We start from the raw sequence: 15526 nt of genomic DNA on the forward strand, positions 1-15526 counted from the left end.
CCCTGGTCGGTTTTAAAGCTTCCTGCCAATAGCAAGAATGTGGATGACGTGATTAGAAATCTTGTGAATGTAACCGTTGTGTTGCCAGAATAGCACTTAGCTCTCACTTGGCTGCTTTTTCACTTTGGGTGGGCATTCCCATCAGTTTATTCAAAAACAATGCTCTGAGTACATCCAATGCCCACAGTGCTGCTATAGGATAAAAGGCTACTTCTTATCATTCCAAACAAAAAAGTGGGGGACTCTGCAGTTTTAAAAAATTCATTGTGTGGGAGTTCTCGTCGTGGCTCAGAGGTTAATGACTCTGACTAGCATGCATGAGCATGCAGGTTCTATCCCTGGCCTTGCTCAGTGGGTTAAAGATCCGGCGTTGCTGTGAGCTGTGGTGTAGGTCACAGATGCAGCTCAGATCTGGAGTTGCTGTGGCTGTGTGGAGTTACTGTGGCTGGAGTTGCTACAGCCGGCAGGCAGCCGTAGCTCCGATTCGACCCCTAGCCCGGGAACCTCCATATGCCGCAGGTGCGGCCCTAAAAAGCAAAAACAAACAAATTCATTGTGACATCCAAAAATATTGACATCATTGTAAAGAAGAAAACAAGAACAATCACGGGTGTATACTTATTTGAACAGGAATAGATAGAAATAAGCGATGGCAGAAATTTGAAAAAGTAAAGCATTGTAAAGCATCCCAATGAGCACCAGATGGCAGTGTGGGGCCACCTGAAAACAAGCCAAAGGCTGCATCCTGTCCCTCCAGGCAGGAGGCCTTTGAAAATTTCAGCCCCAAAGAGGCATTTTTCTGTACATGTATCAGACTAAAGCATCTTATTAAATGATTACAAAATATACTTAAATGAATTTTAAAAATTAAGTTCTTGAGAAACAAAGATTTACATTTACTGTAAATACAAAATTTTAGCCCCACAAGTCTTCAATATACAATTAACTCAGGGAAGGCTCATAAATCAAGATATAGAATTAATGACCACATAGAGAAAATTTAAGAAACAATAATTGATTTTTTAATAGAGAAAAGATCACTTAAGCAACTGCAGCTATTACCCAAATAATCATTTTTCTCCTAATGGTTACAAACCATTGTGCATGGAAATGGTACATATAACTTTTACTTACTCTAGAGGAAATCAAACAATTTCTACAAAATTTCTGCACATTAAGGTGAAATATCTGTTGTTCGCTTTTATAATATAGCATGGTATAGGGATGGCAAGCAAATTTACAGAGGTACCACCAGAAGTATTTTGAGGTAGAAAAAGAGGTTATATTTTAAAGTTTGAGAATTCTTATTTCAAAATATACTACAAGAGCCAGCTTTTTCATCTTGCTCTGCCCCAGACACACTGAAAGAATGACCAGCAAAGACCATGTTAAAGAGAGGACTTGAAAAGAGGACGGAGAGGCACAGAACCTCGTCACCTCACTGTTAAAGTTACATGTAAATTGGATTTTGGTAAACTCACTATTCTTTCCCTTTTATTTAGAATCACAATTTCAAAGATGCTTTAATTTCCTTACTTTTTTCCTTCCTTCCCTTCTTTCCTGTTTTAATTTACCTTTAAGTAGTAGTTAGTGCTGGCATGTAAGTTCTCCAACTTGAAAATAAATACCATATATAATGCATGATTTAAATGAAAAGAAACTAACTTTTATTGAATGACTAGATGTGCTTGGTGCTTTATATTAAGTTATTTCATTTAATCGCTGCTTCTACTCAGTGAATTAGTTATTATCACTGGTAATAATAATGTTAATAAAATCAATCTTGTGATAAATGATTTTTGGAAAGTAAAGAACCATTACATAATTATGGGTTTTGTAGGTTCTGAGTTTTGCATAATAGCATTGCTTAAGTCAGGGGCTACCTTGTATTTGGAGAACAAATTAAATGTGCAATAAAGAAAGGGACAAAAGTCAACTAAAAGGCACAAGTGCTTTGGCTTGTCTCACTGGTCAGTAAACTCTTCTTTAGAAGTCACTGGGGCTTTTCTCTGTACATTATTCTCAGTCAATAAGGTCTTCTTTCTGTCCACTGCAGACACTGACCATCTCAGAGAGTTGTCCTTGTTTTGTTTTGAAAGAATTATTGCCATCTAGGTTTCTGTTGCAAAAAGAACTTATGTGAAGTTTGCTTCACATATTTCTTTGCGGAATTAAGTGTGATGAAATAATCAGCTAACCTAGAGAAAGGGAACAATAAAATGGCTTCATTGGTCTCAGAGAAGAGGCTAAATAACTGGGCTGAAATTTGTTTCGACAGGCTCTTTTGTCATTGCATAGTCAGCCTAAAGAGAAAGTTTTACTAAACCTAGAAGCAACTGTCTATAGGCAATTAGCTCAGTGGCCAGACTGAGGCGTTAATGAGGTTGGGGCTCTGAGTTCAAAGCCATGCAGGCATGCTTGCTCCCTCACCAGTCACATGATGACCTGTGGAAGAATCAGTGCAAACCCATCCTCATTCCTGGAAAAACTAATCAGCCTATATCCTGCTAGTAATCTGTGGCATCTTTTTTTTTTTTTCTGATTGTTTCTTTTTTTGTTTTTTTCATATGAGGGCCATCATGACATGCACTGCCTCTGTAAACATACACCAGGTATTTGGATTTAGTTAATTCTGTAACAATTTTAGCCCTTTGTGGACCTTAGTGCCATGATTTCGCCAGTCATTCTTGTTATCAAAATTGACAAGAGAGAAGATCTGTTCTATAATATTTAGATGTTCCTAGTGTAAAGATGATAGATTTCATTGATTTCTTCAGCAGAAAATGATCAGGGGTGGATACAGCAGAGGACTCCCTCCTTTACCCTGGCTCCCAGGTAGAGTTCTGCTTTATCTCCCGGCATTTCCAAGTTGGCAAGTTCCCGAGAGACTGGCTCTGGGAAGCAGTAGAATAGTTTTACTGACACACTTTTTTTTTTTTAAACTTTCAGGGGTATATCAGAGAGGTTTAGTATCATTTGGTGAAATTTTGCCATGTGAGCTATGAGCACGTATGACCTAAGAACTTCTAGGGGTTACCTTGTACCGATTACCCTTGAATCCTCAAGGGAAAACATTTTACAATTTTCCCAGAAATTAATCCAAGACAGATGAGTTGAATGGATAGGTTTGGGGGAAAAAGAGACACTGTCTTTGGATATCAGAAATTGAGATGGCAGATAGAGGTCAATTTCTCCTATTGTCTCCTGCTACTGACCTGGCCAGAAACCATTTTGCTGTGTGGGGCTGATGTTGGACACATGGACCCAGTGGTGGGATTAAAATCCCTGCCCACTCTGAGCAGACAGAGGCCACCAGCTCCCATTACAGATGCTGCTGGAGATTCACTGCATACAGAGTACTATTAGCATGGGGCCCCAGTGCACTCAGATGGATTACTTGGCAAAATTAGCCCTCAAATGTGTACCACTGACTAGTCCTCAAATATGTAGTCACCGACTATCCTAACAAAATTAGAATTCCTTATTCCTTATCCTCTGTGTAAGAGTCTCTTTTCCAGAGCTGATACATTAACACCCAATTTTATAATTTTCTACCTATTTTACTTCAGTGTGAGCTTTCAGAATCATAAAGATACATTTTCAGGAGCAGGAACAAATATGCTCAAATGAGGAGAAAGCTAAGCCATTATCCTGACTTCAGTATGAAAGAGTAGCTGGCAGACTGTGTGGTTAGGGAAAGTTTTTGGCTAAAAAGCAGCTTATTCTCTAGGTACAGTCTGTTGTTGTTGTTACTTCTATAAAGCAGATGAGCCAGAACACAGACTTTTCTCCGGCAGGTCCTCACAAAGGCGAGTAGTTAGTGCCACTTTCAATATTCCCATTCGGAAACTCAGAAGAGTTTCTTTTCTCTACATACCTTTTCTAAGTAGGTATAGCTCCAAATTTTCCCATCAGCCCAAGTTCTTGAAATTATTTTTCCACTCTGGTCATATTCCATTTTTTCATTCCATGTCCCTCTTTGAATAAAGGTTACCAATCCTGAAGGTGAATATGTGATGTTCACTTCATTGTATCTGCTTACAGGAGACCACAGAACAGGACGTCCAGTCTGATCATAAAGAATTCGAAGGGTGAATTTCCGATGGTCATCATAAATCTTCCCTGTGCGGGTCATATGATCAAAATCTATGGAGAGCAGGTTTCTGTTATGGGCCTGCAAAAAAGAGACAGGAAATACATTTTAAGCACTGCCTTGGTTCCCCGTGTCACGTGCATTAACAATCACGAAGCTCTTTCTGTTTCTCCAACAAGGGGGTGGGTCTCTCTTGCCTTTGAATCCGCATGGCTTTTCCTCAGATGACACTTGTCTTTATTCTTCCAGCAGACTGGACAATCTTGGAAGGCTGAGGCTATGTCTTAACTACTGGTATGTGCTCAATCCTTAACAAATGGTTGTTGATTGCTTTTTCCTAACTCAAGACTCAAGTGTGTTGATACAATTTTCAGGAGTTCCCGTCATGGCGCAGTGGTTAACGAATCCGACTAGGAACCATGAGGTTGCGGGTTCGGTCCCTGCCCTTGCTCAGTGGGTTGACGATCCGGCGTTGCCGTGAGCTGTGGTGTAGGTTGCGGACGCGGCTCGGATCCCGCGTTGCTGTGGCTCTGGCGTAGGCCGGTGGCTGCAGCTCCGATTCGACCCCTAGCCTGGGAACCTCCATATGCCGCGGGAGTGGCCTTCAAAAAAAAAGGCAAAAAGACAAAAAAAAAAAAAAAAAAAAAAAAACAATTTTCAGTGACTATGGAATCTTATTTGATGTAAGTCAGACGCCTACTAAGAAGTGGGACTTCATCCTCCCCTTTTACCGATGAAGTGGCTAGAACATAGAAGGCTGAATTATTTACATGATTAGAAATGAGAACGAGGGCATACAGTGAGATCTCTCTAATGTATAAAAGAGGTTCCCTCTTTGGCTTCCTTGCTCCTTGGGGCACGGGGTTGTATTACTTCCTAACACAGGGGAACACAGAGGAACTCAGATTGTCTCCTAACGATGGAACTCGTTATTTTCATGGAGGCCAGCAGGTAAATATGGTAGGTGTTGGTAGGCCCCTAGCATTAGCAAGGGTGGCACCACTGAATGACGTTAGAGCAGGGAGGTCAATCGGGGGTCCAAGTTTAGAAACAATTAGTAGTTGGGATTGGTTCTGGTCTTAGGCTCTTTGGGCTGCTGGCCAGCATTTCATTTGTGTACCTCCTGGCACACAAAGTTGTTCTGGAGAAAACCTGCCTCTGAGGAATTTTAGCGGTTCTACATGAGATAAACAAACAACTAAATGACTTAGCTAAAAAGTTTTTAAGTTAGCGACGAGACCAATTTACTGGGTTTTCTTTTTTTTTTTTTTTTTTTTTCTTTTTGCCTTTTCTAGAGCCGAACCCGAAGCAAATGGAGGTTCCCAGGCTAGGGGTTGAATCAGAGCTATAGCCGCGAGCCTACACCACAGCCACAGCAACTTGGGATCTGAGCTGCATCTGCGACCTACACCACAGCTCACAGCAATGCCGGATCCTTAACTCACTGAGCAAGGCCAGGGATCGAACCCACAACCTCATGGTTCCTAGTCGTGTTCGTTAACTACTGCACCACGTCGGGAACTCCAATTTTACTGGGTTTTCAGAGCAACTGGACAACTGACGTGATCTATTCCACTCTTTAGCTAGTAGTGCCAACCTTTGGCAGTCCCACCAGTAACTGCCTTGTTGGCTGATGCAACATGGAGCCCCAAAAGGCTCTGTGGAAGATGGGGGATTTTAAGGAGGTAGGTGGAAGGCCAAAGGGAGAGCTTGTTAAATTTATTTTATTTTAGTTTAGTTCGGTTTAATGAAGTTTTCATTTTAGTGAGTTGTTTGGTGTATTTATAACTTTTTATGCTGAGATAGTCTGACTCACAAGAAGTTGCAAAAATGGAACAGAGTAGCCATGTACCCTTCACCCAACTTTCAAGGAAAAGACTTTTAACTTGGGTGAAGGGGGTCCAAGTATATCTGGGAGGAACCAAGGCAAGGATGCCTAGGGAAAGAAAAATCATTTTCCCTCCATCCTTCTAGGTTCTTGGCTGAGACTCCCCACCCCCTACCCTGTTATACAAGATTAACAGGAGAAAAAGAAACTGAAGTTGGATAACATGTATACCTCCTGTATACATGGGAGAGACTCAGGAAAACTGAGTAACTCTCCTGGCCCAAGCCAGCATCTTAAATACTATCTCCAACTAAAGACAAAAGATACTGGTGGGGAGGCAGCCAGTTATGGGAGATGGCCAGGCAGAGTATAGGAAACAAAAGTAATGATGTTATGCAGATTTAAGTTGTTGCCTTCTCCATCAACCTAAAATAATCTTTATGTCAAAGAGGCATATTTGGGGTGGCAGATTCTTCTCCCCTTCAAATAAAAAAGTGTTGTTTACACTTCTCAAAATGTAAACAATAGTGGCCTGGGAAGTCAGGAGGCATTGAATTAGTTGCGTGTCTGGGCACCAGTCATTTCTTCTTCCTGGGCCTTAGTATGCTCATCTGTGAAATGGGAGTGACATTTACCAGTCTAAAGACTTGTGCTAAGAATTAAATGAGATTACATATACTGGTGATGTGTAAAAATCATATTAGTAATTGTTACTTTTAGATATAATGATTACTTTTCTCGTTTTAGTTAGGCTTTCACATGGGCCCATGTGTCAGATTCCGAGGTGACTGTAGCTTGTAGTATTAGATTTATATCTGGAGGAATTGTCAACATGATCCTGAACAGAATGTTAAATATCTGGTTAATGAGGTAGGGGAAAAAAAACCAACATTAGGGTTTGACTACATTAATCATAGTCAACTAAACCACTTCACTAGCTATTCAACTAAACTTTTATGTTCATTTAAAATTTTTGTGGTCAAGGATTCCTTTAAATATATAGCCATATACAGTATGCCCAGAAAAATGCACATAAGCTCATATATGAACATTTTAAACAAAATCTCAAGTGGGCTCTGAAACCCAAACATGAAACCTTTAGGGGTCTTGAGTCCAATTTCAAAATCCTAGTTCAGAAAGAGGTTTTTAAAAATGTTTGTTAAAAAATTTGTTTGCTGTGTAAAAAAAAACTGAGATATAACTGACGTATAATATTATATTAGTTTCAGGTGTACAACATGATCCGATACTTGAAATACATTGTAAAATGATCACCACAATAAGTCTAGCTAACATCCATTACCACATGTAGTTACAGTTTCTTCTGGTGATGAGAACTTTTAAGATCTATTCTCTTAGCAACTGTCAAATATACAACACAGTATTATTAACTATAGTCACCATGCTGTACATTCCATCCCCAGGACTTATTAATCTTTTAACTGGAACTTTGTACCTTTTGACTCCTTTCACCCATTTTTCCCACCCTTCATTCCTGCCTCTGGCAACCACCAGTCTGTTCTCTAAGAGCTTTTTTTTTTTTTTTTTTTTTTTTTAAATTCTACATCTAAATGAGATCCAGAGTTTTTATCCTAATGGCTTGGATAACTATAAGGCCAACATTCTCATTTCAGACTCTAGTTTTCCTTTGCTCAGTAATCTTGTGCACTTTGCTTTTTAAAATAATCTCCTTAACTAACACCCCCATTATAAAAGTTATGTTTTTTTCATTTCAGAAAAATCAGAAAATAAAAAATATCCAAAGAAAATAATTACCTTTAATCCTATCATTCCAATATGAATCACAGCTAAAACTTTGCAGTATTTCATTCTACTTATCCTATTTTTTAAAAAAAATAGTGTATGGGGCATACAGCTAGGATGGTATTTAAGTTTTATGCTCTACTTTTTCAGCTATTGTTTTATCTTGCGCACCCCTCATATTATTAAATATTCTTAAAATGTGGATTTCAATTGTTATATAATATCTTCTACATTATAAACATTTATTTATCCTTCATCCCATTGTTAGAAATTAGCATTTTTGTTTTCCATTTTCCTTTTATTTTTCATATTTTATTGAATGTTTTTGTAAATAAGCATTTCCTTAATACAGACCCTATAAAAGAAACTACTGGGTCAAATGATAACATATTTAAGACTCTGTATGGAACTTAAGATATTACTTTATTTATTTATTTTTGGCTCTGCCCATGGCATGTAGAAGTTTCCAGGCCAGGGATGGAACCATTGCTGAACCACAATAGTGACAATGCTGGATCTTTAATCAGCTGAACCACCAGGGAACTATGAGATATTACTTTATGGTGCACAAAGGTTGTACAAATTTATACTCTCAGTAGCTAGTAGTAGTGGGAGAGTTCATCTCATTCCATCCTTACCAGTTTTGAGTATTTTTGTTGTTAGTAAGCTTTTTCCAATATGAGAGTGGGGAAAATGGTATGCTACTGTGGCTTAAATTTGCATTTATTTGGTCACTAATGAGGTTGAACCCTTTTAAATGTCTATTGGTCACATGTACATCTTCCACGAATTCCCTGCTCAGGAGGTTTGCCCATTTTTTTTAAATTGGGATGTGACATTCTGCTCTTTCCAACCTCTTTTGGTTTCAGTTTCTTCATCAGCCAGTTGGAGCTAATGATATTTGCCTTTTAATTTGAGCTTCTGCAAAAAGAAGGACAGGAAAAATTCCATGCCAGGAATTCCAGAACACTAGTGATTAGATAGTCCAGTTATTTGGGAGGAAGTCTTGTTAGTTGCAGGGGTGGGTTTCATTCGGGGAATAGAGCCACAGTTTGGGAAGCATGACTCTTTAACATCTGGTAACCTATGTGTGCAGGGCTGCAGTGCATAAACATACAGTAACCTGTTGCTATCACCTAAAAGGTGGTAGAGATGCACATATTTCCTGTCTTTTGATACACAGGGCTTGGAGACCCATACTAAGCCAGGTGTTCTTTCTTCAACTACCTTTCCTGTGGTTTTATAGCCACATATCTCTAACTGTAATACTGTTCATTTACAATAGCTGTAAAATATCCATGTACTCCCAGAGACGGTTGTAACTGTTACAATTTATGTTATAATGATAGTTAAAGAGCCAAAGTAACAAGTGATTTCCAATTGGACTAAATTTGTGGTTTTATTTGTCTGATATATTAAGTTTACTACTCAAGAACACATTTCTTAATAAAGTCATTACAGCTACACAAGCAGGGACCACTGTTAAAAATCCACTATAAAGCGAGCAGAGGAAAACTCTGCCTCATGTTCTTTCTCTGCCTGTCAAGACTTCTGCAACCATGCTTCTCTGTTTCTAGATAATGCATTCAGATGTTGCTGAAACGCTAGTTTCAAAGTCAGGTTTGGAAGGTAATGTAAATATTGGCTAAGGACTGAAAAGGGACGAAGGAATACGAAGATGCCACAGTCCCCACCCTGCAGGTCTCCTGTGGAATCCACATGGGAGAAAGCTGGGAGAAAGAACGCTTTTCTAGGTGAGCTCCCCGACCCTCCTTCTCTATGGCAGAAAGCAAAAGTAGGCTGACTGCCTCTGACTGTTGGGGTCATGAGCAAGGTTGAGAAAACAACACGTTCATACAAGCTCTTGTTTGCCTGAAAGACAATAATAGCCCTTGACCTAAGTGTGGGCCATCAATCCTTATTTCTTCTCTTCCTCCAAAGAATCTATACCGATCCTTGCCCTGGAAAAGAGAGGGGCAAAGAAAAGATTGACATTTGAGAAGAGCCCCAAGTTAAAAAGGGTCTCTTTGGACAGGTTGCACATTGAACAAGACCTTTGGCTTTGGCAACTGATGAGCTGTACGTTGGGGTAAGAAAGGGGAACTGGTAATCTTTTTCACAGGAGAAGAAGTATTTATGTTTTAATTTATCTTTTGATATTCCTTATGCTTTTTTTTTTCAGTTTTGCTAAAGAGAAGTAAGGAGAAGGGTTTGCTTTTTGTTCACACTTGGACCAGAAAGGAAAGAGGAAAGAGTATGCCCTGGGGAGCTGTGGCTTGTGTTCCCAGCAGAAATAAAAGTGTCTGTAAAGGGTGGGTATAGGCGGAAGTGCCGAAGAAAAGCGTCCTTTGCCCCGCTCCGAGCCTTTCCTTGCTTTTTTCTAGGAGTCTGTGTTTTAATTGCTTAAGAGAAAGTCCTTTTAACCCCTCCAATTTGAGACTCATTCGAATAGTAGGAGAAAGGTATATTAGATTGATTTAGAGGCAATTGCTGATATTTGAGTGTTCTGGGCCTACAAAAAGTGCAATTTGCTGTTGTTCAACCCAACACACACACACACACACACACACACACACACACAAGGTGCTAAACTCTAAGCTACCATCACGGCCATTAACTTTCTTTCAAAAGAAAAGAGGAGAAGACTGGATTTCAAGGATGCTGACTAGCATTTCGACTCAGTGCAACTGAGGTACCCATTCAATTTTTGCTGGAGAAGTTGGAAGGCAAATAAGCTAGATGGGCCAAATAACCACATCACAGTTTGGGAGGTGCACTGCACTTAATTTCCATTAAATTGTGAGAATGGATATAGAAGTCACAGCTGCTTTTAAGTTTGAACATGCTACTCTACTTCCACTGGTTTTAAGGTAATTAGTACTTGATTTTTAGAAATTGATCAATACAATTCTACAAATTTTATTTTTTAGTGATATCGCTATAGTGACAATCAAAACCTACTTAGACTTGCTCTTATTCCATGGAGTTGCCTACCAATGAACAGGGTGCGTACTCAGAGTTAGTCTCAGCCTCCATTACTCCATTGGGAATTTCTTTTTTTTTTTTTTTTTTTTTTCGTTTTAGGGCCACACCCACGGCATATGGAGGTTCCCAGGCTAGGGGTCTAAGTGGAGCTACAGCTGCCGGCCTCCACCACAGCCACAGCCACGCCAGATCTGAGCAGCGTCTGTGACTTACACCACAGCTCATGGAAATGCTGGGTCCTTAACCCACTGAGAGAGGCCAGGGATTGAACCTGCAAACTCATCTAGTAGGATTCATTTCTGCTGCACCACAATGGGAACTCTGGGAATTTTTTTTTACTTTTTTTTTTTTCTTTTTCCTCCTAAGACACTCTCTTTACCTTGCCAGCTCACAAAAAATCTTAGTGCTAGAGGGAATCTTATGTCATGGGGTATTGACCTGGACTGCCTGGGTTCCAATCCTATATCACCACTTACTAGCTGTAAGTGACCTCTATGAGCCTTGGTTTCTTTATCTATCTTTATCATTTATCTGAGGATGTTAATAAGAGAATCCATCAGATAAGGTGTTATGAGTAGTAAATGAGTTAATATATGGCATGATTTCAATGAATAAGATATATCAGATTTCAATGAATATTGCTATAATTATGGTTAATGGTAATAATACTACTAGTAATTGAGATTGTATAGTCCAGATCCCTCATTTTATAGATGGGAAAAGTGGGCAAAATGAGGAGCATACCAATTCTTCTTCAAAACCTTCCTCATTCGTCTCACCTGACTTCTGCCATACTATTTAACTTGGACATTTTTGCACTAAATTAATTTGCTCTTGTTTAAATACTTGACTGTTGGTGAATTCATCTGGGTAACCATACAGTAGGCTTTCAAAAATTTTTAATGCCAAATCATCAATGCTTATATATACATGTGCAGTAGTGCATGAAATAATACTTTCTGTCTAGTTATCTTAGTGGAGTTGACCCAAGATGAACAAATATAGTAGTTTCTATGATTTGCAGGCCCCAAGAATCCCTTGATTCAAAAAACCTGACACTGCCCAGTGGCCTTGATGCCTGAAATCTCCTGTCTGCTGGTGACTCCTTAGGGGCAGATGCACTGTTACTCCAGACTGAGAACCACAGATATATTTTAAAAATAGATGAATCTATCTGCAAGCAGCCTCCTTATCTAAATTTTCACAAAATGAATCCCTCCAGCAAACCTGGGGAGAAGGCAGTTAAAACAGTGTGAAGCAAATGCATTTTCTGAGAAAGGAGAGAGAGGCTGGCTCTCTCTTGGCTGCCTCCCAAATTCCCCATCATCTGTCAGCCCGGGACCCTGTGTTTCACCTGGGCTTGTTTCCCCTTTCAGAGCTCAGCTCACGTATGAACATTCACATGTTGCATCTCAAAAACAATCTATCCTGTTCTGAGTTATCTTTAAAGGGAGAGGAAAAAAAATCAATTGTGAGGGTTTTTAGATTAGTCTTTGCTTCGTTTTGCTTGTAAACCACATAATCATCTTACTTGATTTTATGACTTTGGTTTGAAGTGCTAAGCTTCCTGTTTTTTTTTTTTTTTTTTTAATAAGGGAGGCTGCAGTTCTGGAGTTTTGCTGTAACCTCACATCTCAGTCTGCAAAATCTTGTAAAGAGCTCTGGGACCCAATGCTGGGATAAGTCTCATATGACGGCATTACTATCCTTGGACACAGCAAGGTGCAATCTGGATGCAGTTTCTAAGCCGGTTTGCTTTTGGTGAAGGGCTAATTTCTCGATTGTCCAGGGAAATATATTGATGGGGACAGATTGATGCAGCAGATGAGAAGATACATGGACTGGATGGGAAAGTACTTTGCAAGGAAGATGATTCAAACCCAACTCAGGTTGGGGGAAATGGATTTTTAAAATAAATGAAATTTCAGGATGTTAATGTGATTTATTTCACTTAATGGAGCTGCTGCAGAATGGCCCAGGGGTAACAAATCCCTTGGCTGCTCAGGCTGAGCAGGATATCATGTTTCCCAGCAGTTTGTTTCCTCACCTTGAAGAGGACCCTGAGTTTGTATGAGAAGAAAAAAAATCACTGATCATTGGAGAAAGGCGACTCCTGTTGCTTTATCTTCAAGAGAGGTCTATCATTTTCTGATTTTTTTTTCTTCCCACCTAGAAGGTCTGGGATGGATGTGATAGGTAGCTTTGGGGAACATCTGATGTCTGTCATCTTGCGGAGTAAGCCTTTACAGGAACCTGTCATTCTGTGCCTGAGCAATTAGTGTTTTATGACCTGCTGCCCTAGCACATTCGCAAATTCCAATTACACCTCCATGTATCTGTTTTTTTTTTTTTTTTCTCCCAAAGAGGAGCCCTACTTTCCCCAGGACAGCAGGGACGTCTATGTCATGTGACTCTCTGAACCTGCTATTCTGTCTCCAGAGCTCTGCTACCTCCGCTTGCCCTTGCTCTAGATCAGCAGCTCCACCAGGAGAAATAAATGATTCAGTCCAAGGTCTCGAGATACTTGAGGCCATCAGAGAGCTTTATTCTTTTTTTTTTTTTGTCTTTTTGCCTTTTCTAGGACCGCTCCTGTGGCATATGGAGGTTCCCAGGCTAGGGGTCTAATCGGAGCTGTAGCCACCGGACTACACCACAGCTCACGGCAACGCCGGATCCTTAACCCACTGAGCGAGGCCAGGGATCAAACCCACAACCTCATGGTTCCTAGTCCAATTCGTTAATCACTGAGCCATGACGGGAACTCCAAGAGCTTTATTCTTTACACGTATGTTTACAAATGGGTCACTGCATACTCAGCCCAGAAAGAAAGTTACCTGTCCTGTGTCATCGGCTCGCCCCTTGAAAGCTACCACAAGTGAAGGGGCAGCATATCTGGAATAATAAAGTCAGTAGGGAAAAGGAATTTGCTGTGTCAAAACTGAATCCATTCCTGCCTTTGGGGAGCATATGCATTCCATTAAACTGGATATACCTAATCTGAGGAAACTGAGGCCACGATATAGACATAAGTGCCTAAGGATAGGGAGAGCAGGTAAAAGTAGCTAGTTAAACAGTCTCCGTCCTCTTGCCTCCTCCACTCTTTGCCTGCCTGGAGACCAGCCAGTTGTCCCACACCACCCACACTTGCCAGTACATTAGAGTCGATTATTTGTCTCTTTTTGTCAGCATTGAAATGAGGAGTCAGGCCCTGCCAAGGTGGCTCCACTGAGCGGGGCAATGATTTATAGATTAATTATTTTAGGGAACAAGGCAGCACAGCATGATGTAGTGGAAAGAGTGCTGCGCTAGGCAAAGACCTGCATTTTAGTGCTGGCTCTGATCCTTAATAGCTGTTTGACTTTGGGCAAATCACTTAACCTCTCTGGGCCTTAGTCTCCTTATCTGTAAATTGGGAATAACAGCAACTGATGGGTGTGGTGATTAAATGAAACCCTGACCACGAAAGCCTTTTGTTCACCGTAAGGCACTAGACATATGAAGAGGAATGTTTTTGCTCTTAGATTTCTTGGGACATGTTCAGTAACACCACTAGCCAACGAGGGCTCTGTTCTCCAGTCCCGGGACCTCAGGAAGTCCCCTAGGAGCCACAGAGGAAAGAGAGGGCCCTGAATTTGTTTTGCCCTTATAAGCAGTTCCACAAATCTGTTCGACTCTACCATAGGATGGGAAATGGGTCAGTTATATGTAGTATTAACTAAATAACAATTCACTCTACTCATTAACACAAAAGAACCCCCAAATGTTGTATGACCATTAGTTTCTCAATAATAAGAACAATTTGGGACATGAGGTGTAAAGTATAGTTTATAGTCTCTCCATTATTCATGCACATGGAGGGGAGAAAACAGGGTGGGTCATTGTAGAAATTGGAAAATCCCAAAATCACATCGTATAGGATGGGTTATCCTAAAGAATGGAAAATCCCAAAGCCCTGTAGTATATAATATGGTTCATAATATTTTATTCAGGCTATAAGTTGGGGGAGTCACTAAGAGACCATTTAATTGATATAATTTTCCTGGGAATGCAACCATGAGCTTGGCAAACCATATGTAGATAATTCTGACTTTTCTCTAGTACGAGAGCTTCATTTCACATGTGAAGAAAATAAAGGCAGTTCTTAAGCCAGTTTAAAACTTCTCCATCTAGGGAGCCACCCAAGGACTCTCATTTCTAGGAGAACTCTGATAGAAACCCTCACTGCTCTCACACAGGTCTATTTGGACTGGTTTCACCTCAATTCAGTGGCATATCTGGTAAACCTTCTGGTTAATAGACCCAAAACATATAAAATGACTTGTTCATGTAGACAACTTTCATGGCCGTTTCAAAAAACACCCATGGAAGTCTGTGTCTCTGTGTCACCAAGAGAACTGACTGCAGAGTGAGATCTTGTGAAGATCATTTTGTCCGTATCAAGGCATGGGACTAATCTGACTGCTTCTCACTGCAATTTGGTGGTTGCTTGGCATTGCCTTGCCACAGCCTAGAGGTTACCACATTTTTACTGTGAGTGAGGAAAATGCCAGCATTCCAGGTATCCCAAGCGTGACACAGGTACTCAAATCAGACCTGGCCTCAGTAGTGAGTGATCATCTTCCTCAGGCTGGCAGTTGCTTTCAGGCTGATATTGACTATTACTCTATTTGGACAGTTGGTCACCTCATCCTAACATTGCTTCATGTTTAAGAAGGGACAGGCAAAGCATTGTGGTGTTTGCAGGCTTCGTGTGCTGCAAACAGGCAATTTTGACTGTGAGATCTCTGGTTACGTATGGTGAACTGCGCTTGGCAAAAACTTGGAAATTCCCAAATCTTTCATTTCCCCTGGGGGGC

General features: G+C 40.4%; 1 protein-coding gene across 5 annotated transcripts in view; it reads right to left on the minus strand.

The window, feature by feature from the left end:
• TENM1 (teneurin transmembrane protein 1) overlaps positions 1-15526 on the minus strand; it is a 787960-nt gene that overhangs the window by 12857 nt on the left and 759577 nt on the right. For all 5 annotated transcript variants that reach the window (XM_003135358.5, XM_021080670.1, XM_021080671.1 and 2 more), the window contains one exon: positions 3878-4174. In XM_003135358.5, the coding sequence (XP_003135406.2) occupies positions 3878-4174 (297 nt within the window). The remainder of the gene's footprint in view (positions 1-3877; positions 4175-15526) is intronic.

Source organism: Sus scrofa, chromosome X (assembly GCF_000003025.6).
Source record: "Sus scrofa isolate TJ Tabasco breed Duroc chromosome X, Sscrofa11.1, whole genome shotgun sequence".
NCBI lineage: Eukaryota > Metazoa > Chordata > Mammalia > Artiodactyla > Suidae > Sus > Sus scrofa.